General features: G+C 41.2%; 4 protein-coding genes across 8 annotated transcripts; all 4 read left to right on the top strand.

Moving 5' to 3' along the window:
- The first annotated feature begins 725 nt into the window (after positions 1 to 725).
- On the top strand, positions 726 to 3,876 carry LOC121805269 (protein WVD2-like 3). 2 transcript variants are annotated; one of them, XM_042205068.1, is made up of 7 exons: positions 726 to 859; positions 1,847 to 2,381; positions 2,491 to 2,576; positions 2,918 to 3,002; positions 3,094 to 3,165; positions 3,244 to 3,354; positions 3,437 to 3,876. In XM_042205068.1, exons 2-7 carry the CDS (start codon positions 1,851 to 1,853, stop codon positions 3,674 to 3,676), a joined length of 1,125 nt encoding a protein of 374 aa, XP_042061002.1. In that variant the 5' UTR covers positions 726 to 859; positions 1,847 to 1,850; the 3' UTR covers positions 3,677 to 3,876. The 2 variants fall into 2 exon arrangements, with proteins under 2 accessions (XP_042061002.1, XP_042061003.1); XM_042205069.1 differs by having other exon boundaries at positions 754 to 916.
- Positions 3,877 to 4,874: 998 nt separating this feature from the next.
- On the top strand, positions 4,875 to 8,332 carry LOC121805764 (stAR-related lipid transfer protein 7, mitochondrial-like). Of its 2 annotated transcripts, none has more exons than XM_042205755.1 (6): positions 4,875 to 5,455; positions 6,500 to 6,668; positions 7,008 to 7,184; positions 7,283 to 7,366; positions 7,539 to 7,620; positions 7,694 to 8,332. In XM_042205755.1, exons 1-6 carry the CDS (start codon positions 5,061 to 5,063, stop codon positions 8,149 to 8,151), a joined length of 1,365 nt encoding a protein of 454 aa, XP_042061689.1. In that variant the 5' UTR covers positions 4,875 to 5,060; the 3' UTR covers positions 8,152 to 8,332. The 2 variants fall into 2 exon arrangements, with proteins under 2 accessions (XP_042061689.1, XP_042061690.1); XM_042205756.1 differs by having other exon boundaries at positions 4,876 to 5,455; positions 6,503 to 6,668.
- A 2,023-nt stretch (positions 8,333 to 10,355) lies between these two features.
- On the top strand, positions 10,356 to 13,550 carry LOC121803161. 3 transcript variants are annotated; one of them, XM_042202862.1, is made up of 8 exons: positions 10,356 to 10,558; positions 11,203 to 11,299; positions 11,357 to 11,593; positions 11,668 to 11,742; positions 11,829 to 12,745; positions 12,899 to 13,002; positions 13,079 to 13,173; positions 13,254 to 13,550. In XM_042202862.1, exons 2-5 carry the CDS (start codon positions 11,263 to 11,265, stop codon positions 12,722 to 12,724), a joined length of 1,245 nt encoding a protein of 414 aa, XP_042058796.1. In that variant the 5' UTR covers positions 10,356 to 10,558; positions 11,203 to 11,262; the 3' UTR covers positions 12,725 to 12,745; positions 12,899 to 13,002; positions 13,079 to 13,173; positions 13,254 to 13,550. The 3 variants fall into 3 exon arrangements, with proteins under 3 accessions (XP_042058796.1, XP_042058795.1, XP_042058794.1); XM_042202861.1 differs by having other exon boundaries at positions 11,203 to 11,593; positions 11,832 to 12,745; XM_042202860.1 differs by having other exon boundaries at positions 10,358 to 10,558; positions 11,203 to 11,593.
- Positions 13,551 to 21,351: 7,801 nt separating this feature from the next.
- On the top strand, positions 21,352 to 23,050 carry LOC121805622 (40S ribosomal protein S15-like). Its single transcript, XM_042205550.1, has 4 exons — positions 21,352 to 21,484; positions 21,567 to 21,712; positions 22,406 to 22,463; positions 22,608 to 23,050. Exons 1-4 carry the CDS (start codon positions 21,482 to 21,484, stop codon positions 22,854 to 22,856), a joined length of 456 nt encoding a protein of 151 aa, XP_042061484.1. The 5' UTR covers positions 21,352 to 21,481; the 3' UTR covers positions 22,857 to 23,050.
- The last annotated feature ends 1,523 nt before the right edge of the window (positions 23,051 to 24,573 follow it).

Raw genomic sequence — 24,573 nt, 5'->3', positions numbered from 1 at the left:
ACTGTCAAAATTATCATTAGTATGAACAGATTGAGAAGAAAGGACATATTTTCTTATCTTTTTTTTCTCTGTATCAAAAAAAAAGTTTTTTTTCCTTCTGTTTCCTCATTTTGCTTCAAGAAATTTAAGATGCAATTAGTTTTTTATATGAAAATAAATGGCGTAGTTCATAAAATTAGTTTTCATGACTCAGAGGATAGTTTAGGCCAATATTCACAATGGTTATAAAATGATGTAAAAAATCTTCTTTTATCACAACTACAAGTAACATATTCCTACTCATATTTTCAACTTCGAGTTAAAGCAAAGTTAATTATCTCTTTGAATGGTTGTTTCTTGCACTCTATTACAAAATAATTCAATCTATGCACCATGATAGTAGTAAACAATACATAACTCACAATATTCACTAGTTCATTATAAAAAATAAGAAAACAAATGTTTCCAACGTATAAGTGCATGTATGGAAGTTTTTGTCAATATCCAATAGTCGGAATGAAATATTTTCCCAATTATTTACATATTTTATTATGGATACTATAAAAATGAAAAATTTACAAACAAAAGTAAAAAAAAGAAAATCATGTACGTACAAAATGATTCAAATTTTTTACCTCCAATTTCCAAGTCCAACCGAGGCACAGATTACTTTAAAAAAATACTAATATAATTTGAAAATTTCAACCGCCGTCAACTAACGTCGTTATTTTGTTCCGCCCTTACTCTCTATAACTATTTGCAACAGAAGACAGAAAAAGCCCACCGTCACACAGTTCACACACTGGGAGTTGAAGAAAGCTCTTGATAAGGAAAACCAGAAGCCAAATTAAGCAAAAAAGATTTGATTTTTAGCATACCCGTGAGCAGAATTTCATACATTTTCAATTCTGTATTCTCTTCTCGATATTTATGCTGTGTGAGTTTTGCTTGCACTAAACTGTAACTATCGATCAAATTTTCCTTCATGTTTTGTTTTATCTGATATATGATTTTTTTTTACCTCAGATCTGATTTTGATAAGAATGTTTGGGTGCTGGAATTTTTCCCTTTTTTACGAAATTTAACAGAACTTCTCTGAACTTTGAAATTGATAAGAGTAATTCTGCAATTTTTGGAATTTTTAATGCAATATTCTGCGGCATAGTATTCATTTTTCATTTTATTATCTGGTACCTTGTGCACCCTGAGTTGTACCTTGCAAGAAGCTGGGGCATGTACTAAGATATGTCATTTTCTTATTACTTGTTAATGAATAAATAGGGGTATAATGAAAACGAAAATCTTGGTTGGCTGATTTTTTATAGCAATTTTGTCACAATTAATTTTACATATGTCACAGAATGCGGAAAAAATATTGAAGTGATAATGTCTAGATTTCCATTGACATGGAAGATATCGAATCATTGGTTGTTTAGATGCTAGTTAGTGTCTCATATTGTTAAACCTCTCGGAATTGAATTCTAAAATGTGTGTGAATATGATTGTGTTTGTGTATTTTGGAAAAAGGATGCTTATTGCCACCATAAGTATATGATCATAGGTTTGTTTTCATGTTCTGTTTCATCCGTGATCGATAGCTAGGATATTTCTGGTGGCTAGTTCAAGATTAGAACACACACCTTTCAAAAGGATCAAGTTTTGTGAAGTGTTGTGAATGCTACCAAGTTTGATGAAGTGTTTTAGATGTTTCTTTTGTTGATTGAGATGACATGGTGGTATATGGATGTTTAAACCGCTTTTATGTGAAATCACTTCAGTAGTGAGACATTGATTATGTAAACACTTTAGAAAAGTAGAAAACTTTATGCATGGATCGTTAAACCAGTGCTTTTGTTTATTGTCTTAGTGATATGGAGATAGATGGCAGCGATGTTCATATTGACAAGGAGCTGGATGGTGTCATTATATATGCAAATGGTGACAGCCACGGCTCAGGTTGTGGGAATGCCTGTGAGCAGGATGTGGCACAGCTGCCTGAGATTATCGACATTGATCCTCAGCTAGTTGATGTATCAGATGAGAATGCTGACTGTGTGGTGAAGGAATGCAATAGTGTCAAGTCCGAGGAAACAAAACCTTGTCAGCAGGAGAGTGTTCCTGAATCCAAGAATGGGATCGAGAAGGATGGTGTGACATCAGAAGGGCAAAAGGCGAGAGATCATGATAAGAAGGCACAACCCTGTGGCAGAAAAGCTACCAAACCAGCTGTTGGGAGCTGCAAAGCTAAATGCACTGTTCCACAGCCATTTGCTCTAGCAACTGAAAAACGCGCTCTACATGGAGCCCGTCCTAATGGAGGTGAGTGCGGCAATACCACTGATGGAGACAAGCCATCACATGTTCGTGTCCCGCTGCAGCCTAGTTCTGTGAAGCAGAATCTGGTAAATTCGCAGACCAATTAGAACATTTATCTGTTTTGATATGTGATTCGGTTTTATTGAAAGTTTATTAAGGTGTTATGATAGTGACTCTTTGAGCATGTGGGTGCAGATGGTCACACCTATTGTCCAAAGGAAGCCACTGCAGCTCGATAACAAGAAGGTAGCTGACGAAGAAAACTGCTCTGTTACCTCACCATATCCTATTTTAGCATAAAGCTATTTTTTAATACTACTAGGAGGTGTTCGGTTTGCAAGATTGTATCTCGGATTAAATTTGTAGTTGTTTGGTTCATGAGATTCAATCTCACAATTCAATCCTAGATGGATAATCATGGGATAATTAGTCATAGCTAACCCCCTATGACTAAAATAATCTCACCACTCAATCCTAGATTGGTATTATTTTATCTAGCAAACCGAACACCACCCTAGTAGATTATTACTACGCTATTAGTATCATCATCATTATGACTATTTGTTATAGTAGTAGTATTCGTGTGACTGCTTATCTTGATTTGCCTTAACTATCAAAGTACTGTTGCGCCAGCGAGAAAGTATAAGATAACAGTTGCCTCTGCCCCATCGTTTAAGAGCAGCGAGCGTGCTGAAAGAAGAAGGGAGGTACTATAATATCTATTGAATTTACCTTGCAAGCGAAGTAGTAGAATGTGTGATTATGTCCTGTATTTTAAATGATACTCGTCTGTTTTAGTTTTTCACAAAATTGGAGGAAAAGCATCAAGCACTTGAAGCTGAGAAAAATCAGTATGAGGCAAGGACTAAGGTAGTCACAAATTTGAAATTCTTTGAAAATTTGATCTAGTTGTGAAATCTTTCATTGCTGGCTTATTCGATTTTGTAGGAAGAGTCTGAAGCAGCAATCAAGCAACTGAGGAAGAGTTTGAATTTCAAAGCAAGCCCAATGCCGAGCTTCTACCATGACGGACCACCTCCAAAAGTCGAATTGAAAAAGGTACTGCATTTGAATTCTTTATTCTATAATGAAACAAAATCTAGGAGTAGCATTTGCAGTTTACTGTTTTCTGAAAAATCAGCCACCTCCAACTCGAGCAAAATCTCCAAAGTTGGGTCGAAGGAAGAGCTTCAGTGATACAAAAGATTGCAATAGAGGGGCAGATGAAGCTGGCCACGGTTTTCACATTTTCAGAGACAGGAAAACCGGGAGTGATAAACGGAATGGCTGGGAAAGGCAAGAACGCGGGGAGGAGATGGATGAGTCGTTTACGTCTAGCCTGATCGGAGAGAGGCACATGGACATTGCTGTTCATTCTTGATGAGCAGTTGTATGTTATTTATTTAGTGTTGGAAACAAGTTGATGTATTGAGAGATGAAAAGCTGTGTGTGGTGCGTTGTTCATCCAAAATTCAATATGAGTGCTTTGTATTTATGTTGATTCGTGGAAGTGTAAATTTATGTAACTTATTCATGAATTGCTTTTCCATGACTGTGAATCAAATCTGAGATTATAGAATATACTCACGGCTTCAATTAAAGAAAATTAATTTTAGAAAAAAGTAAAAAATATTATAGTTCATATATTTAAATTCAAGATTAAAATTCAGAAATGAATATTATATTTGTGTATAAGTGTATTAAGTCAAGTAATCCTACTTAATTCTAAAGACATTAATTTGACTACATATAGCATTGGTCTACGCTCTGCCGGTCGCGTTTTGACCTCAGTAATTCCGACCAAAGCGCGTGCAACGACGCTCCATTTTTTAGACTACGATATATAAAAGAACCAGAGAAACTATCCTCATCGAGCAGATCTACCAACCGGTTCTCTCCTCTCCAGTTATGTCCTCTGTGGTTCTTTACTGTTAGAACTAACCGTGGTTTCTAGAATATTTTATGTCGGCCAAATATTACACAGGTAAATTAACCTTCAATTATTCAGTATTCCATGGATGTACTCCCACTTTCACCAAAGCAGTCCCCAACCCAATATTATTATCACATTTAATGCATAAGGAGTACATATTTTTATCTATTTCCTCTATTTAATTAGCTTTTTTTACATTTATTTTTTGAACAAATATACTTTAATAAAGTTATAGTACATTTTGTATCTTACTTTGTTATAAACTATTCGTGTCCTAACATTCATATGAGGATTTAAGCCTCAATTCAGAGTTACAGTGCCTAACTCTAATTTGTATGGTGAACATTTGATTTTCAGATCGAATTTTTGCTTAATTTGTATCAATTCAAAAATTCAAATTTTGAGAGTATAAATTTTGCAATGATCCGAAATATTCGAAAATATAGATCCAAATATCCAAATTTTACAGTAAATTCAAATTGGAACGAATTATATATACCAATTTCGATTCCGTTCGAATCAAGAATATTTTTGTTCGATCCCATATACAAAGCACGATTAATAGTATCTCATTACGATTAGATATTTGTGGTCAAATATTTATTTATATAGTAACTATATTTTTTATTTCCCACAGTGTTGCTGAAAATTATCGACCATTGGCTTGAAGCCACTGTACGGAACCGTAAAACCCAATTTTATCCGAATCGAAGCATCTGATTATCACCGTTAAAATAAAGTTTTTGTTCCACCGCAGATCCTTCTTTCTCCTAGCCCATGTAAATTCAATTAAGAGCTGCTTGAAACGATAATCCCTCGTTGTTTCGGCTAAATGGAAGGGGGATGGGCTGGATTGAACAATAGTGCTATGGAATTTTTCAATAGCACGGCGGTGATGGAGGCGTTCGTCGACGTCTTGGTCTGCGCGGTGCCGATTTGGGTGGCGGTCATGATCGGATTGCTGATCGGGTGGTCGTGGCGGCCGCGGTGGTCCGGATTGGTATTCCTTGGCCTCCGATCTAAGCTCCGGTATGTTTGGACCCTGCCGCCGGGGCTCGGTGCGCGGCGCTTCTGGCTCGCCTTCACGGCGCTCTCCGCCTTCTCGCTTTGCCGCGGCCTCTGGTTTCGATCCCGTGGAATGAGCGGGAAGGTGGACAAGTCTTCGGCAGATTCGGCGTCTGATTCCGCTCAGGAGTCGGTTGATAATGGTAGCTGCGATGATATGAGGTATGTATTATACTAATTCCTACGCAAATATTTGCATATTGATTATTTTTGTTGGTGTGTGGATTTATTGTGTTCAATTTTGAAATTGATGCTTGACAGTTGACACACAACATTTATTATATTCGCATACAATTCAGAAATGTGCTATAAATTGCAATTAATTGTGTGCTTGGTTCTAGTTTTTGTAGTGAGGTTAGTGGTTGAGGTGTTAGTAAAAGTTAATTAGGAAATAGAGGACTTGGAATGCCTTCGGATTCGGGATGAAGAAAACTAATCTTCACCGTGATATATACAAATACGTCTATGATTACTATTATTTACGATTTGAAGAGCTCTCGTGTTATCTTTGGCAGTTTTAGAAGGAACACATGAATGTATGCCGCATTACTTGGCCAGAACTCTGTTTTGAATGATAAAGGTGTCAAGGAAGACGTCTTGCATTTACACTAATCACGTATGTTTAAATGCGTTAATGATCATTGTTGTTTCCATCTGTTGGCTCTGATAAGCGAGCAATATCTGCTTTATGATTATCTATGGAGTCTTTATGGTTAAATCTTGGAAACATTGTTGCTTAAGAATGTTTGATTACCCTGCATATCTTATCATAGGGTTTTTGGTGAAATATGTGGAAGGAAATGGTGATTAAGTCGATTGGTGGTTATAGCTGCATTTTCCATTATTTGACATCACCTCTTTGGGTTATTAAATGATTTTAGATCGATTGGTTTCTTCGGCATGCTTTCCCAGCTTTCTTCTACAATATAGGTTAATTCCAGTAATAGAGCCATTCAGTAATTTATTACCCTTTCTCATGATATTATTTTGACCTTTTGCTGTGAAGGTTGATGCATTTTTGTAGTAATTTTTTTCTTCCTGATTACTGATTAGTTACTGGTTATTAATACACAGCCAGTTCTTCATTAAATGAATGGGAAACTGCTGTCTGGTTGGTATACTACTCAAAACCAATTACTGTTTTGATTTGATCTGTGGACTATCTTTATAAATATATGATGCTCATTATTAGCTTTGCTCCTTCAGTAGGCACCTAACTGGAGCTCCAGATGGAGAATCGAATGTTGTCACAGAAAAAGACTTGGAGCACCTTTTAAAGCTTCTTAATGTGAAAAATGGAGACATGGCATGGCAAAACATGATGGAGCGTTCCACAACAAACATGCATTACCAAGCTTGGCGCCATGAGCCTATGGTATGAGACTATGAGTAGGAGGTGTACTTTGTACATCTTGCAGTTTTGGATCAAGTTCTCATGGGAAATTGTGTCTCTATGTTCTCTAATACATATAAAAAATAAAGATGATATTGTACATCTGTTTTTATCTTGTAGGTTCTTTTCAACAATATGTTGTCGAACACTTGCTATATTGGTGACTCCGTGATTCTTGTTCTTATGTCTAGCGTTTGAGAATTACATGAAACTTATATCTAGTTTTCTTGTTACCATCAGTCTTTCATCCTACTATTGGGAAATGTTTTTCCATAGGACTTGCAAGCTTATGAATCCTGATTCTTTATATTTTATTCACAGAATGGCCCAACAGTTTACCGAAGCAAAACCATTTTTGAGGATGCAACTCCAGAGCTTGTCAGAGATTTTTTCTGGGATGATGAGTTTCGGCCTAAATGGGATCCTATGCTCGCATGTGTCAATATACTGGAAGAATGCCCTATTACGGGGATGATGACTATGCACTGGATTAAGAAGGTATTTTAAGCAGAAGCAGCTGTGCCACTTCAATACTTTCATGTTTGCTTTCTTGATGGATTTTCACCTAACAACACTAATTATTCCTGCCTATACAGTTCCCTTTCTTCTGCAGCGATCGAGAATATATCATTGGGAGGAAAATATGGGAACAAGGAAACACATATTATTGTGTGACAAAGGTATGGTATTTGGCTCTACATGGCATGTATTCCCGCTGCCATTTGCATCTTATGAAGTTGAATACCTCCTGTTAGGAACTTGCATTTTGTTTTTCGAATGTGATATACGATATGATTTTACTCCAAAACTTTATGGGCAATGAACATTACTCTGCAAATGTTGTCGGTGCAGGGAGTACCATATGCAGCTTTGCCAAGGCGTGACAAACCTAAGCGTGTCGATCTCTACTTTTCGAGCTGGGTTATCAAGCCTGGTGAGCATTCGTTATCATATGGCATTAAGATCTACTCTCGATATCTCATTGTAACGAAATGCAAAACATGCAGTTCAATCGCGTAAAGATGGCCATACATCAGCATGCGAGGTCACACTCATTCACTATGAAGACATGGGGATCCCAAAAGACGTTGCTAAGCTAGGAATTCGTCATGGGATGTGGGGAACTGTGAAGAAGCTACATGCTGGCTTTAGAGCATACCAGAATGCTAGAAAGCAAGAGTCATCATCACTAACCAGGTGTGCTATCATGGCTAGAACAAGCACGAAAATCTCTTGCAAGGAAGGAAATGATCCTAATGAGCAAGAACCTGACGAACGACAGCAAAGTGAGTTGGCAGGAGTGGAAATGCAGAGAGGTGGCCGTGGAATCGATTGGAAGTGGGTAGCGATAGGTGGAGCATTGGCTGTTGTTTGTGGACTAAAAACAGGTCTGATTGGTAAAGCGTTGGTGATTGGAGGAGCAGGGAACAGGATTGCTACGAGACGTGGCAATGGAAGGCGATGAAAAGAGGCTTTAGAATGGAGTAATGCAGCTATAAGAGGTGTACCCTTTGTCATTGCATATTTGATTATTGCTCTAGGTTTGGATGTTCCACGCCTTGTCCAGATCCTAGTCATGGCTTTCCTCGATGTACTCGAATATTTCTGGATATAACATCATAATTATGTGTTCTCCTTTTTCTTTATCCTCGTTTGCAACTTTATAATCGAAATAAATATGTATTTTTTTTTGTCTTCAAATAAATTTGTGGGAAATAACTGCATTATGGAACATTTCAGAGAAACTATTCATTTACTTTTATTTAAAATTTACAAATTGCATTTAAATCGAAACCACGTGGGATGACCGATGATGTGAGCAGCACACGCCACACTATCGGTAGAGGTAGGCTCGTGCTGCTCAACAGCGTTTCACTGCAAGACTGTGTTATAAGCTTGTATCGGAGGCTCTGCAATGTTATACATTGTGTGCGTACACTCGTTGGACCATTTTTACGCAACGTTGCATATGCACGTACGTCACTCACATTAAAAGAGGGCAGCCTTCCTCATTAAGGTATCGATTAAAGAAAAAGAGGGCCTACATAAAATTTTAGACATATATCGATGGACTAGTCCAAGATTTGTTATTAGCTACACCGTCTGTTAGTTTGTTAGTCACAGGCGCTGCAACAAATTCCAAGTTTCAACAATTCTGTAAGAGTAGTACTAATGTTTATCTCTCTTCTACCACATGTTTTCATGACATGTTTTCTGTAGGCTTCGGCCATCTGCAATGGAGGCCACCGAGAGGCGTGTCAAATGAATAGAAATTTAAAGGTCGTGTAACGTATGGTGGACTCGAATCCGAGACGTTTGGCTTCAGACATTATCGTTCTACCACTAGGCTAACTCACACGCACAATTTTTTATGTGGCTGCATTGGCGGTGAGAATGTGACTGGCCACGGGTTTCGGTGCCATTGTGTATGGTCTTACAAATGCCGTATATGTCTATACATGTATAAATATTTTTATTAAACCTGTTACAGTAACGTCTGTCTATACATGTAGTATAAGAAAACAAATCTAAATTTAGAAGTACAGAAACCGAAATAATGTAAGAATATATCTAATCTGTATTCGGAAAGAAGAAAGGCGAAATTTTATTAGAAATTCGAAAGTAGTAGCATTTTCCACAGCCATACACTTGTTTATAGGTTAATAATGTGTATATATAAAAAAATCGCCATATTAATTAACAAAAAGAAAAATAGATAAGTGCTCCATACTGTTAAAGCCTTTATGATGAAAGCAACTTAAAATTTGGGTTTATTAGGACAATATGAATGGATGGATGATGTCTCGTGGGGTGTCTCTATGCTTGAACACATTTGATAGAGACTTGACTTTCTTGAAGTATATTTTTGAATCGGTCATTTAAATTTGAGGTTCTATCTTCCTACAAAAATGTCACCCGTCATAATTAGCTTCTTGAAATTGTTAAAAAATATATGTAACCTATAAATGATTATCAACCTCAATAATGATTTTTAATCTAAAAATGTGAGATTAAATTCTTTAAAAAATATATGTAACGTACATAGGGTACAATAAACCTTTGATATAGTCTATATATAAAGCATGAATAAATGGGAATGTACATGAAATGTGATTGTATATCACTAAAAAAGATCACTTACCATCTATAAAAGGAAAGAAAATTTCGAACTCAAAAGTACCAAAGTAGAAACATATATGATACATAAAGGTCAATTCAAAGCATTTGGTAGATACTGTTTAGTGCACAAGTGGGGGGAGAAAATGGAACTCGAATATAAGTGCAAAAGATTTGGACCATTTCTAGAGTTTTGGTGTAGATAATTAGTGGTACCACATGAAGCTTGACTAAAGATAAGATATAATTCAATTAGATTCTAACTAACCAATCTTAAGATGTAATCTACCATATTCCGACAGCCTAATTGGCAATTGCTAATGTGTAAGGTCCCTTTCCTTACATCATGCAAATCGACATGTATATGGAGTATATGCATTTTCATGGTTATGGATGTTTTAATTGGTAGTGGAAAGTGAAATTATACGTATATGGATAGTATAGGTACGGTGTATTTGTATTTTGAGATATGCAGATGGAAGTATAGGACGTGGAAGTATCTCAGCCATTATTACATCAAACTTCTCATTTCCTCTCCTGTCACGCCTGCTTCAACTTACCACAGCTTTCCCACTTCTCTCTCATCCCCTCTCTCTCTCTCTCTCTCTCTCTCTCTCTCTCTCTCTCTCTCTCTCTCTATATATATATATATATATATATATATATATGTATGTATGTATGTGTTGCATGTATTTGGATTCCATTTGTGTATTTCCTAAAGCAGAAACAGTTTGAATGCATTATTGTGGCCAACGGTATGTGTGATTACTGTCTCGAGTTTGCTTCAGTTGAATGAGTTTCCTATCTTTAATTTCTTAGCTACTCGTATTTTTATGTTGACTGCTTTTATTCTGACTCTGTAAATTGTTCAAGCATAGCATTTGAATTTTCTAATTATTGGGTTCGGTGTTTGAAGCTTCTGTGAATTTATAGACAGTTGATATCTTCTAATCTAATTATTTTAAAATTTATGGAAGAATTGGTATGATTTTCTCTTCTTGTGTTGCCAATTTTCTGATCCGATCACCGGCAAATTGTTTATGAAAAATTATGAAGTGTGTGTGCTTAAATCAGGACTAATTATGCTTTTATAGGTTGATTTTTTTTAGAATAGATACATATAGTTGATAATATTCAATGCAGCAAATGTTGAGGTATGCAATTTGAATACCTTATATTACCAATTGATTTTAGGATGTTATCGTACTAGGATTTGATTGGTCTCACTTCCAATATCAACTATGAAAAAAAAAAAAACAAATTATTGGCTTCAAAGTGAGCTATATTTACCATCATCTAGTTTGTTTCATGAATACAATATCGATTGCTCTTTTGATCTCGTTGTTCTTTGTGTTCCCGTTTGTTTTGGAACGCTGATAACTTCAAAACATCGATTTAGGTGTGCAAAAAGGCTCTCGTGTTTATTTCAGGAATCGCGATCACTTTTGAGACACAGCAAATGGTAAATGTAAACGAGAAGGATGTGGATTCAGGAGGTGAGGAGGATGTTACGAATTTCAGAATCCGCACGAAATTGCTAAGTACTTGCTCAGGTGCAGGTGTAAATGCAGCATCAAGTGTGAACCTGCTGGCTTTTGCAACAACTGATCATCCCCTGTCTGAATTAGTCTGGTCACCGCACACCGGCCTGAGCCTCAAATGTGCTAATCGCGGGGACGATGCTAGGAAGCCTTTTCTCCTGTGGAATGTTGGACCGAGCACCATGGAGCGAGGAAACGGAGATGATCATGACATGATCATTGATGAGGAGTTAGTTGCTCCAAGTCATGGTGAGTCCATTTCTATTGCACCTACGATTTTCGTGTTATTATGATCATATGAACATTTTTTCCGTTCGATGAAGATGTGGTCGAGAGGGAGGCGGATTCATTCCATCCGCAGACTGTCCAGACCGATGAATCGAGGATAGAAGTTGCTGGTGTGATAATAATTCTGTTTCTTTCATAAAAATGATGATTATCCATTTATCTGAGTTATATAATGTTTCTGATTTATATTGTAAAGAAGGCGTGGTTCCTGAAGCCCCGGCTGAAGGCTCGTGTATGGGAAGCAGGAGGAGAGGGAAGGCGTTGTCGGATGGAGACATCTACAGGAGATCATCGGACGAAGTGGATGACAGTGTGGAGAGTTCTATGAGCACTAGGCTGTCTCCGAAGGGTGTGAAGAGAAAGATATGCGATGAGGATGCGATTCTCGGGAGCAAGAAGATGAAGAAGCAGATTCATGGAAGCGATGGATCTACATTTGTGATGAAACCGGATAGTTCTTTCATGAAATGGATATCGAACATGATGACCAACGGTCGTCCTCATCCTAATAACGAGGATTCTGAATCGCCTCTGCCTCTTGCTTGTGCGAACGATGTCCACAGCAAGAATTTCGTGTGCTTCAAACCACGGGGCTCTGCAGCTTCAAGCATCAGCATGGGGTTTGAAGCCGTGTTCCAGTCTTTGTACTGTCAAGAGACGGATGAGTTGAGCGCGGGAGAAGAGAAGATGGTCGAGCCCATCGAAGTTTCTAGAGAAGGTGCTGTGGATGGTGTAAAATCACCTGAAAATATACATGTTGAGCACGTAGCCAAAGATATGGCTTCGGATGGAATGGTCCGTGCTGCTGATGCTTTAGGCGAAGAGACGAAGATTCCTGAAAGGGAAGCGTCTCCGAATACGACAGTGGGACCGAGCAAACCTCGTACAAGTTTGTGGATTACCCGTCTCGCTACCAACACTCTTAGGTCGGAAAAAGGCAAGGGGACCGCTGAAGAAACCATCGGGTGCTCCTCCTACGGTGTTTCTCCTACTCATCGGACTATCGCCACACTGCAGAATACAGCTTCTAGGACGGAGATGTTTGACGCAATGAGGAGCCTACGGCTCAGTCGGATGGATATTATCAGCTAATGACCATTGAGATATCCACATGTGAGTTTGTGCCATTTTCTAAAAGTAGACCAACTTAAATACCTAGTGAGAAAACTTCTCTAGTATTTGGTTGGTCTCCTTTTTACATATCAGGTACGTTTCAATGAATGAGACCGTATAGATTGATTTCGTGTACGGTTAATTGGATGTTAGATGGATGGATTCGGAGGCTCCATTGCGCGATCTAGCGGGTTTCTTCGTGCGACTGAGGCTCGCGGGAATAGGGGGAGGTAGTTACTATGTGGGTTGCATAACAGGTAGGAGGGGCTTTTGCATATGATGAATGATGGATGTGGTTTTTTTTAAGGTATGATTATTTTGTTGATTTCATAGGTGAAAGTACTTCAAATAAATCCATCTTGGTGGAAGTTGGAGGCGTTAAATCCTCCATTGCTACACAATATGTGTCTAACCATGATTTTCTTGAGGTTGTTACTACTCAATACATTCATCATAGATACTACTACAACTTTTGTTGGTTTTGATTTGTGTGTTGTGGGTTTGGCAGGATGAAATCAAGGCTAGGTGGAACAGGAGCCTAGGTAGCGGCTGTCGGATTCCTACCTTAGCCGAGCTCAACTCCAAGTTCAACAACCGACACACTTTGGTCGGCCGACAATGGATGGTGGACGGAGAACGGAACAGTGAAGAACGGAGCAACTCTCTTTTTTGTTTGCTTTGACATGGATTATGGAATGTGATGGTTTGGCGAATTTTTGATGGTGATGAATGCAGGAAAATATAGATCACGACACAGAGATTTACGTGGTTCGATTTACTGAGGTAAATCTACGTCCACGGGAGGCAAAAGGGGGCAGAGTTGTATTGCTTGATCTGTTTTCTACAGCTTACAATACAGACTTGCTATTTGATCTTTTATCTCTAGAGAACTTAACCTCAGCCTATCTGATCTAAGTTCTATTTATACATTGAACTAAGATCGTGGCTTGCATCACCACTAATGATGGTTGTGGATGTCGTGGAGGTCATGGAGATCCTGCATGGGTCCACTACCTCTTTGTTTGGTCCGCTTATCCCGCATGAGATCCTGCATGATTTGACACCACTAAATAGATCGTGTAGTGGTCATGAGATCCTACATGGGTCCACTATCTCCCAGTTCGGTCGAATACTGAGACCGAACTGCTGAACTATTGCCGAGCAGCTTTTGCCGATCTGAGAGTAGAGCTTGATTGGTCGACTTTTACCGAGCAGTAGGCTGGGACCGAACTCTTTGGTAATGCCGAACTGATTGGTCGGCTTTTACCGAGCTGTAGGCTAGGGCCGAACTCTTTGGTAATGCCGAACTGATACTCTTCCTTGGGCTTTGGGTTGATGGGCCGTCACTGCTATTGGGCTTGTTTAATACGTACTCCATCACTACCCCCCCCGAAAAGCGAAGTGAATCACTTCAGCGAAGCGAGTCACTTCGGCATTCTGGATAAAGGTACGGGGGAGGCTGACGTCAGGGGACGTGCCTTGCGCGTGACTGCATTAAATGCGACAGTAAAATCCGGCCGTTGAATCCTAAAAAGGTGGGATTCGAAACGGTGCGATGATTTTGAAATCTTCTCCGAATCTGATAAATACGCCCTTTCTTCATCCTTTGAATACTTTTGCTATTGCTTCTTCTGCACTCTGTCTCTTTTGCGTAAAAATTTCCTTCCGCTTTCAAGAATTTCTTCAGAATTTCTTCAGATTTTGCAAAGAGTAAGAACCATGTCTTCTTCTTCTTCTTCTGAGTTAGGTAGCGGTAGGAAAGGGGGCAAGGGGTCTTCTAGCCGGAAAGAGTCCGGGGAGAAGACTGTAGAATACTTTCACAGCGTCTTGAGTAAGGACACCGTGATATCTCTACACGAAAAATATCTTCTTCCCGGGGGGAAGGCGGTGGTTCCCGACGATGATCATAGGGCTAACGACCCGCCGGAGGGTTATGCCACCGTTTACGAAGCCTGCTTAGAATGCGGGCTTCGTTTCCCTCTTCCCCCACCTTTTGTAGAGCTTCTTGATTTTTTTCAACTCCCTTTAGGTCAGGTGACTCCGAATTCTTGGAGGCACTTGTCGGCTTTTGCTGCCGAACTCCGTAGGCTAGATAAGGATCTGTCTCTGCGGGCAATCCTTAATTTTTTCCAGTTTAAAAGGAAGGGATCTTGGTTTTACTTGATCCCCTTACAGCCTTTTAGGGCCTTCTGCAAAACCAAGTGGCCGAAATGGCAAAACCGTTTCTTTTTTTATAATAGGACTTCGGCTCCGGGCTTTCCTTGGAGAGGGCCGAAGTCCGTGATTCCCCATCCTCGGTTAGAACCGTTGGCCGAGCTCGAGGGCGAGCTCAATAAGATTCCTATGATTAGGAAACAATACTCGGAAACTGAGCTCGTCAAGGGCGACCTCGTGTTCAATATCTCGTCTTCGGACGAAGAGACTGAGGGTGAGGATTTCTTTTTTATGCCTTACTGCTTTAGCGGCGAAAACTAACCTTGTTTCCTTGTTTTTCGGTAGTGAACATATTGAATAAGCTGAGCCGCAAATCTTCGGAGTCCAAGGAGCCGGAGAGGCCGAAAACCACCAGCTCGGCGTCTGATGCCGAGAGGACTCCGAAGAGGCAAAAAACCTCTTCGGATCCGAAGAAGCCGGAGTCGACTTCGGCAAAGGGGAAGGGGAAGGCCCAGAAGCCCCCAAGAGCGTCGGAGAGAGACATCGTCATGGGGCCCCCTTCGGAAAATGTCTGTGAGCCTTTTGCATGGCCCACGGACTTCGCCGAGGTGAATTGTCTTCTTGATTCTTTGGCTTTGCTTCTTTCCTGTATTTTTGGTGCCCTCTGTTGACTTTTTTCTTTATCCATTTTCAGAGGAACGATATGCTTTCCAAGCTCGTCGCCGTCGAACTCTCCAAAGCGTCCAATGACTATGCTGAGATGCAGAGAAAGTTGGCGGCTGCTTGTCACCGGGCCGAGCAGGCTGAGGCAAACTTTGAGAAAGCCAGAGCTGCTAGGATTTCGGCCCAGGATGAAGCTCAGTTTGCCAAAAACCAGCTCGTCATCCAGCGAGAGCAGACGAAACGGAGGGATGCTGCCGCCGTGGTTGCCCAAGGAGAGGTTCTCCGTGCTTTCGTGGAGAAACTCTTTCTGAGCAACCAATTCTCGGCCTTTGTCGGTGATCTTCTGAAACTGATGACCGATAAAGCCGAGCAGGGGCCTGAAGTCGTCCTGCCGCTGTACGGCCGGGAGATAGCAGCTCGGCTCCAGAGTCTGCCGGTGCTTGAGGAGCTTGCTTCGTCCTCGGTCCTGCTTTCTGCGGACCAAGTTCGTAGTTGCCGAGCTGACCGTGATGAGAATATGGAGGCTATCTTTGCCTCCATAGGGTCAGTTTCACCCGCTCCAATTTTCCACGGAGAGGGTGAGACCGAGCAGCTTGAGCAGCTGGTCGGTGATGAGCAGGCCGAGCAGGAGGCGCAGCAGATCGGCTATGGGGGCGCCGAGCAGGCTGGGGGGAGCAAGGAGGCCGAGGCTGAAGCTGAGGCAGACAAGGAGAAGGAAGCTGAACCTCACCGAGGAGCCGGAGACGAAGCTGGCGGAGTATGATTTCGTCTCCCTTCTCCTAGTTTAGTTTCTTCCTTCTTGTAAGATGGCCTTGAAGCCCTCCTTGTGTAAAAATTTTTTTCCTTATGTATGAAAAAATTCTTCTGTCTACCCTTGTGTCTTCGTATAGCTTTTCGTACTCTCTTACTCCTGTTGTGGTTTACTACCTGCTCGGTAAGCTGAAATGCCGAACTGACGTAGCTGCTTTGTATTCTTAACTCTCAAGGAGCTGGAGGTACTTCACTGGAAGCGGCTGTACTCTTCGGCTTTAGACGAAGCTGAGAAAAGAGCTATAGCTGACCAGATGAAGAATGACGAACTCTTGGCTCGTTCAATGAAGCTGGAGGCCGACAATAAGGACTTAGAGTCCGAAAAGAAGGATCTGGAGGCCGAGCTGAACACTGCCGTCGCTGAGAGGACTGCGTATGAGGATTTCATCTGCAGGCGTGGGGGAATGACCATCTCTGAAGTTCAGGAACGAGTTGACGAACTGTGGGAGGAATATCATGTACTCCGGAGGAATAATGCGCTGGAGAGCTCGGCTTGCCAACAAGTCGTGAAATCATTGCGGCGCTGGGCTTCTCGGTACGACATAGTTCTTTCCCGGCGTCCCTCAATTGAGAGATTCCTCAGGCATTTCCCGCCAACAGATGCTAGTACTCCAGCTCAAACCTCTGATTCACTTGCTCAAAACCCTACTCCAAGTCAGCAACGAACTCAGGGACAACCAGAGACGTCAAGTCGAGGACGGACTGAAGTTCGCAGAGGAGCTGTGGTTATGAGTGAGCAAGATCGGCAAATGCTTCGTGAAGAGACTCTTCGCCGCCGAGGTGCTAGGGCTTCCCGGGCTCAGAGAAGAGGTGGCAGGTTGATTAGAGCATCTCGTCGACCTGCTTATTCTGCAGCTGCCTGGAACGCCCGAACTCAGCTTCACGAGGATTTTGTGAATAGATGGCTCAACTTTAGCAACCCTGGACAGTAGAATAGTCCTTTGTAATAGCGTAACGCCATCTCGTAGGGTAGCGGAGTTGTGTGCCGAACAAGATTTGAAAAATGAAATTTTGTTTTCGCTTCTAACACTGTGTATTTACAGCTTAGCGAAAAAATTTCATCGTACTTGTCCTCGGTCTTATGAAGTAAACTTCTTTGACCGGACTTGGTCCTTGGTCTTATGAAATAAACTTCTTTGACCGGACTCGTCTTTGGTCTGATGAAATAAACATCTTTGACCGGACTCGTCTTTGGTCTGATGAAATAAACATCTTTGACCGGACTCGTCTTTGGTCTGATGAAATAAATTTCTTTGACCGGACTAAGCTTGTGTCTTAATTTGGCGAGTTTTATCGCTTGGATCAGACTTTCCCTTGTCCTAATTCGGCGAGTTTTATCGCGTGGATCGGACTATCCATTTGTTGCAGTTCGTTTCAGACGAATTGCTTGTTTTTTAAGCCGAATTGTGGTCTTGTATCTTCTTCAGAAGCTTGGACTCACAATCGTTGGCTTATTGTTGCAGTTCGTTTCAGACGAACTGCTTGTTTCTTAAGCCGAATTGTGGTCTTGTATCCTCTTTAGAAGCTTGGACTCACAATCGTTGGCTTATATATGTTCTAAAAAGGGGATCAGCCTTTGAAGAACAAGATACCTCAGTAACATTTGTAAGAGACGACACGCACATAGACAAAACACACCTAGACAAATAAAAAGCACATAGAGACAAAAACGCACATAGCCTTAGGACCGAACTAGACACAAGACTGACTGACCGGACTGTCTCTTACAAATGGAACTTTTTGAGGTTGGAAACGTACCATGTTCGGGGGTACTTGTGCTCCTGACACGTGAGTCAATTTGTAAGACCCTTTGCCGAGGACTTCTGACACCCGATATGGACCTTCCCATGTGGATTCGAGTTCGCCCAGCTTTTCTGCTCGGCTTACTTCGTTGTTTCTCAAGACGAGATCTCCCACTTGAAATTGCAGCTTTTTCACCCTTTGGTTATAATACCGGGCTACTTGCTCCTTGTACTTGGCTGCTTTTATGCAGGCCAATTCTCTTCTTTCTTCGGCCAGATCTAGTTCGGCTCTCAGTCCGTCATCATTCATTTCTGAGGAGAAATTTAGAGTTCGGGGACTGGGTATGCCGATCTCAACCGGAATCACGGCTTCAGTGCCGTACACCATCGAGTTCGGCTCCGGTGTGACTTCGGTCATTTCGCCTGCCTCTGACTCCGGCTGTTGTGATTGCTATGCTTGATGGTGCCGATCTGATTGCTCGGCACTTTTAAGCGCAATCTGCAAACACTCTTGCTCTTTTTTGATCACCTCGGATGACCGCTATCCCTCCTTTAGTGGGGAAGGAGTTCGGCGAGGAAGCCTCTGATCGCTATGATCGGGCTTCTTTTTGTCTTCTCTAGATGAGCTGTCTAAAGACCGTTTTCGACGGTCTGCCTCATCGGCACGAGAAAACTGGTCCGCAATGTCCCACATCTCTTGAGCTGTTTGCGGACTGCATTCCACGAGCTTTCTGTAGAGAGCTCCGGGCAGGATTCCATTTTGGAATGCCGAAATGACAAGTAGATCGTTGAGATCATCTACTTGTAGGCATTCCTTGTGGAATCTCGTCATGAAGTCGCTGATCTTTTCGTCGCGACCTTGACGTATAGAAAGCAGCTGAGCCGAAGTGATCCGGGCTTCCGCTTTCTGAAAGAACCTCCTGTGGAAAGCATCCATTAGATCTCGGTAAGATCTAATGCTGCCTTGGGGGAGGCTATCGAACCACCTTCTCGCGTTCCCGATAAGCAGCTCGGGGAACAGCTTGCACATATGGACCTCATTGAGACCCTGGTTCGCCATGTTATACTGATAGCGTCCCAAGAAATCATGAGGATCCACTAACCCGTCATAAGTCATCGACGGAGTTCGGTAGTTCTGTGGCAAGGGAGTTCGGGTGATATCGTCTGAGAACGGAGTCTTCAATGCTCCGTACATGGCGAACCCGACATCTCTTCGGTATGGAGGAGATGGAGATCTCCTGTGATTCCGGTACCGAGGAGGAACAGGAACATGTCGGGGTTGAGGATTCTTCTTCCTGGAAGACACGGCACTACTGCGGTAGTGACTTTCATGTCTGGAGGAGGAGGGAGAATCCACCGTTTTCGTCTTCGGCTGTTGGCTCTTTTGCAGGAAGGCTAAGAACTCATCCTGCTTCTCAGCCAAGAACAGCTTGACAGCCTCATTCAAATCAGGCTGCTGGGAAGACTCGGTGTGTGGACCTTTTGAGTGGCTTGTTCCTTCATCGTGAAAACTGGAAGTAGATGTCTCCCGAGGCTGTTTTCCGGACCTGCGGGCTGGACTAGCTTCCTCATGGTTTTCACGAACGGTATTACGGGTAGTATGTGATCTGGTATGCATTTTTTTTTTTTTTGGGGTGGAAAAAGGGTCAAAAATTCGCTTTATCACAAATTTGGTTCTCTGTTTCCCACAGACGGCGCCAGTGATGGTTTGGCGAATTTTTGATGGTGATGAATGCAGGAAAATATAGATCACGACACAGAGATTTACGTGGTTCGATTTACTGAGGTAAATCTACGTCCACGGGAGGCAAAAGGGGGCAGAGTTGTATTGCTTGATCTGTTTTCTACAGCTTACAATACAGACTTGCTATTTGATCTTTTATCTCTAGAGAACTTAACCTCAGCCTATCTGATCTAAGTTCTATTTATACATTGAACTAAGATCGTGGCTTGCATCACCACTAATGATGGTTGTGGATGTCGTGGAGGTCATGGAGATCCTGCATGGGTCCACTACCTCTTTGTTTGGTCCGCTTATCCCGCATGAGATCCTGCATGATTTGACACCACTAAATAGATCGTGTAGTGGTCATGAGATCCTACATGGGTCCACTATCTCCCAGTTCGGTCGAATACTGAGACCGAACTGCTGAACTATTGCCGAGCAGCTTTTGCCGATCTGAGAGTAGAGCTTGATTGGTCGACTTTTACCGAGCAGTAGGCTGGGACCGAACTCTTTGGTAATGCCGAACTGATTGGTCGGCTTTTACCGAGCTGTAGGCTAGGGCCGAACTCTTTGGTAATGCCGAACTGATACTCTTCCTTGGGCTTTGGGTTGATGGGCCGTCACTGCTATTGGGCTTGTTTAATACGTACTCCATCAGAATGCATCCATTTTGTTTGTTTTGTATATTTATATTAGCAAACATGTTATTGAATGTTTTTGAAGTCACTTACATAGTTACATCTTACATGGTTGAAGAAATTGAATAAAAGGAGAATTGTATAAGAAAAATGTAACAATGAGGGCAATATTTTTGCAAGAAGAACTCAAATACTAGTAAAACATATGAATAGATCATCTTGAAATCATTTGTAAATGTAATGGTCATCTTTGTAAAATGGAAACGAATGGAGAAAAAAAAAAGAACACCGTTTTTCAATCCTCGTGGGCTTGTGGTGGAGTCGGTTGACTTCCTAACTCTACCCTTATTTTGTAAAAATTTTGAATGAATTAAATTATTATAACGTAATACTCCTTGCTTTCCTTGTTAATAAAGAGAATTCTTTTCGACACGGAAATTAAGAATAATGTGTTAAGTAGATGGAGAATAAAGCAAGAGAGATGATATAAATAAAGTAAGAGAGAGAGTTACTTTTGGTCAAAAATTAGAAACGGCTTAATTATTTTGAAACTTATCAAAATAGAAAAGTGATTAAGTTTACGTAAAATGGAGAGTAATAAATTTATTGAGTTGAAACCAAATAACACAAACTGAACCGAGTGAGAAAATTTTAATTATATATTTTACAAGAGTATTTTTTTTGTAATGTTGCTGGGTGAAAAGAATATAATAGTGAGTAGTAAATTATTATTATTATTATTATTATTATTATTATTATTATTATTATTATTATTATTATTATTATTATTATTATTATTATTATTATTATTATTATTATTATTATTATTATTATTATTAAACGGGCTGGATTTTATTGTTTGTTGGATAAAGCCCATATAGAGGCCAGCCCATTATCCTTCATCACTCATTAATAAAGCCCTTCAAAGTTGGAGCCACACTTTGTCTCCTCAGCAGCGAAAAACCCTAGCCGTAGAGCAAGCGTCTCACATTTACCGGAAGCAATGGTAAGCCATCTTTTCTTAGTCGAGCGATTGCCGGCGGCGTATGTATGGCATTAACTGACTGTCTCTATCTGTGTCGTCATAGGCTGACGTTAATCCAGATGTCACCGCGGCACAGCCGAAAAAGAGGACGTTTAAGAAGTTCAGTTTCAAGGGCGTCGATCTCGATGCGCTCCTTGATATGCCCATTGATGAGCTCGTCAAGCTCTTGAACGCTCGGGCGAGGCGTAGGTATGCCATTTTATCTTACTTTTTTCTCTAAGAATTGTGTTGGACGTTTTTGTTTTCGCGAATTAGGTTTTATTTTTTCCTTTGTATTTTTATGGTTTCTGCGTTTTAAGAAATCAATTTTTAACCCGTGATGATTGTTGCCGAAAACAGGATCGGATAAATTCAATAATTTACAATACGTTTTTGATTGCTTGTCATATTTTTGTATATGTTGCTTAGATTTAATTTCCAACATTATTAGTATATGCGAACTGTGCGCATAGTTGCGTGTGAGTGATACTTGGTTGTAGATGAATTTGGATAGATCTCGTTTGATTGAAACAGTGTCGAGTTTGTCTTGAATTGATTTATAGTGCTGCTGTTTTTCGTTGTGCATATGTATAGTGTTTGTATGATATTGTGAACCAGTTGATTCAAACCAATTTGAATGCCACATTTGGTTGTATATGTGTTGTGCTTGGGTGGGGATCCTCTGCTGTGCTGAAAAGCACAGCAGCCCCTGCTGCCTCACCCAAAAAATAAAATAATCAAATAAATAAAAATAAATTTAATTAAATAAATATATATTATTTTAATGTTTTGTGTGAGGCAGCAGGGGCTGCTGTGCTTTTCAGCACAGTAGAGGATCCCCTCCCGTTGTGCTTACGGTCTCAACTCTTTTCAAAATTTTAATTTTTAATTGTAAACGCTCAGGTTCCAGAGGGGTTTGAACAGGAAGCCAATGGCTTTGATCAAGAAGCTTAGGAAGGCTGTAAGTTATCTTTACTTTTGTGGTTGTATCCCTGACATCAGACTGCTAGTTCCGCTGTGTTCTAGTAGTAAACTTTATAGTCAAAACTCAGCTGCATTTCATTTACTCTGGCATTGATGTGGTTTATTATCACAACTTATGCAGAAGCTCGAAGCTCCTGCTGGTGAAAAGCCCGCCCTTGTCAGAACCCACCTCAGGAACATGATCATCGTCCCTGAGATGATCGGGAGTGTCCTTGGGGTGTACAACGGCAAGACCTTCAATCCAGTTGAAATCAAGCCTGAGATGATTGGTCATTACCTTGCTGAGTTCTCTATATCATACAAGCCAGTCAAGCACGGTAGACCTGGTATCGGTGCCACACACTCATCGAGGTTTATTCCTCTCAAGTGAGCATTCTATCAGTGGAAGGGGGCATTCTTCTGTCAGTGGGTGGAAGGAGGTTTACTTTAAATTCCTAGGTTTTGGTATTTCTATGTTTTTCTTGGAGCATTGGATCTTTAAACTATTTTTGCTGTCTCACAAATTTACCCAACTGCAAGCTTTTGATTATGAGTGCTATCGTTTTTTGAGCTTATTGTCTATTATATGCATGCTTCACTTGAGTTTTTCTATAATTATTTGCTGTTCATAATTAATACTCTATATAGATTAACCTTTGAAAAATCCATGATGCTAAGTTGCACTTCATGAAAAAGTGCGGATTTTGGCCAACAAACATGCACTGCAACAAAAATGGTAATTTGGTTAAGTATAAATTTATTGAGATTTGTAGCATTATCAGACTTGGGTTTGGTCACCCAAAGTCAGTGACTTAACATTAATTTTATCGGTAGAGTGATGTCATTTTAAACAATTCTCAAATTGAAAGAGGAAACGATATTATAAAATCAAATAACCTAAAACTCCAAAAATCCGTTAGTACGATGTTGTGGTATTATTCCAGACTTCAAATCCCCAGTGTGTTACTGGTTCTACATTTGTGTTAGAATTGGTTTCTACTACTTAGACGCTTGTTTCTTGTTTCATCCAATGCTATATTTAAGCGTCCGCCATTGTGGCGTCGAAGGTCGGATACGGACGTCCCGTGAGGACGTCGCGTGTCCTCGGACGTGCGGGCGACGGGCGGTCGGACGTCCGGTAATTATTATTTTTTTTAAACTCTATATAAACGGCTCGTTGAACTTCATTTCATTCGCACCACTTGTGTTAACAAGTTTCTCTCTTCTTTTACTACATATTTCATTTCTACTTAATGGAGAACGATAGGAACTCCCCTGCCACGAGCGAGTCGCAGACTCCGGCTTTTCCCATCGACCTGGAGGGAAACGTTAGCGGAAATGCGACAACAGTTCCGACAATGTCGGGGATGGGTGGAATGGGTGGAATGATGTCCCCTTATATGTACAATTGGATGAGTGGGATGGGTGGTATGATGCCCAGGGCTGCGGGGATGGGGGGCATGACCCCAAATATGATGATGCCGGGGATGATGGCGGGGATGGGGATGGGGGGCATGACCCCAAATATGATGATGCCGGGCCGGGGATGGCGATGGGGGGCATGACCCCAAATATGATGGGGATGAGTGGGATGATGCCGGGGATGATGGCGGGGATGATGCCGGGGGGAGGGGGTGGCAGGGGCCCACAAGCGGACGATGTCTATCGGCCAGTTATCGATATGACTGATACCCCCTCCACTTATGTTCCGGAGACTCAGTTCACCAGCTTGGAAACTTTCTCTTTAGAGGAGTTGGGGCTATCTCCAGTCATGGAGACTCCAGGCAGGGGGAAGGGACGTGGCAAGGGCAATGGGAAAGCCCCGGGCTCTTCCTCGCGAACGGTGGCAGAGGAGGAGGATGAGGATGAGACGGGAAAGAGGACGGTATGGAGCCCGTGGGAAAATATCGCGCTTGCGAAGGCTTGGGTTTCAGTAGTCGATGATCCCTATGTCGGTGCCAACCAACATATTGACAGACTGTGGTATCGCATCGCTGAAGCATTTGCAATTTTCTCGTATTCCGTGTCAAAATTATAATTCCGTTACGTATATTTGTGAATTTGTGATTTTTTTTTATTGCGGGAAGTCCTAGTGGGAAAGGCGATGG

The sequence above is a fragment of the Salvia splendens genome, chromosome 5, assembly GCF_004379255.2.
Source record: "Salvia splendens isolate huo1 chromosome 5, SspV2, whole genome shotgun sequence".
Taxonomy (NCBI): domain Eukaryota; kingdom Viridiplantae; phylum Streptophyta; class Magnoliopsida; order Lamiales; family Lamiaceae; genus Salvia; species Salvia splendens.
This window is presented reverse-complemented; position numbering and strand designations above follow the sequence as displayed.

Excerpts from the sequence above, each read along its gene's own strand:
- LOC121805764 (XM_042205755.1), top strand. The coding sequence starts at position 5,061 with ATGGAAGGGGGATGGGCTGGATTGAACAATAGTGCTATGGAATTTTTC. Across the intron at positions 5,456-6,499 it reads GGTAGCTGCGATGATATGAG|TAGGCACCTAACTGGAGCTC; the intron begins GTATGTATTATA and ends TTGCTCCTTCAG. Across the intron at positions 7,367-7,538 it reads CATATTATTGTGTGACAAAG|GGAGTACCATATGCAGCTTT; the intron begins GTATGGTATTTG and ends TTGTCGGTGCAG.
- LOC121803161 (XM_042202860.1), top strand. The coding sequence starts at position 11,263 with ATGGTAAATGTAAACGAGAAGGATGTGGATTCAGGAGGTGAGGAGGAT. Across the intron at positions 11,594-11,667 it reads GTTAGTTGCTCCAAGTCATG|ATGTGGTCGAGAGGGAGGCG; the intron begins GTGAGTCCATTT and ends CGTTCGATGAAG. Across the intron at positions 11,743-11,828 it reads ATCGAGGATAGAAGTTGCTG|AAGGCGTGGTTCCTGAAGCC; the intron begins GTGTGATAATAA and ends TATATTGTAAAG.
- LOC121805622 (XM_042205550.1), top strand. Across the intron at positions 21,713-22,405 it reads AACGCTCGGGCGAGGCGTAG|GTTCCAGAGGGGTTTGAACA; the intron begins GTATGCCATTTT and ends GTAAACGCTCAG. Across the intron at positions 22,464-22,607 it reads TCAAGAAGCTTAGGAAGGCT|AAGCTCGAAGCTCCTGCTGG; the intron begins GTAAGTTATCTT and ends CAACTTATGCAG.
- LOC121805269 (XM_042205068.1), top strand. The coding sequence starts at position 1,851 with ATGGAGATAGATGGCAGCGATGTTCATATTGACAAGGAGCTGGATGGT. Across the intron at positions 2,382-2,490 it reads GTTCTGTGAAGCAGAATCTG|ATGGTCACACCTATTGTCCA; the intron begins GTAAATTCGCAG and ends ATGTGGGTGCAG. Across the intron at positions 2,577-2,917 it reads AACTGCTCTGTTACCTCACC|TGTTGCGCCAGCGAGAAAGT; the intron begins ATATCCTATTTT and ends CTATCAAAGTAC.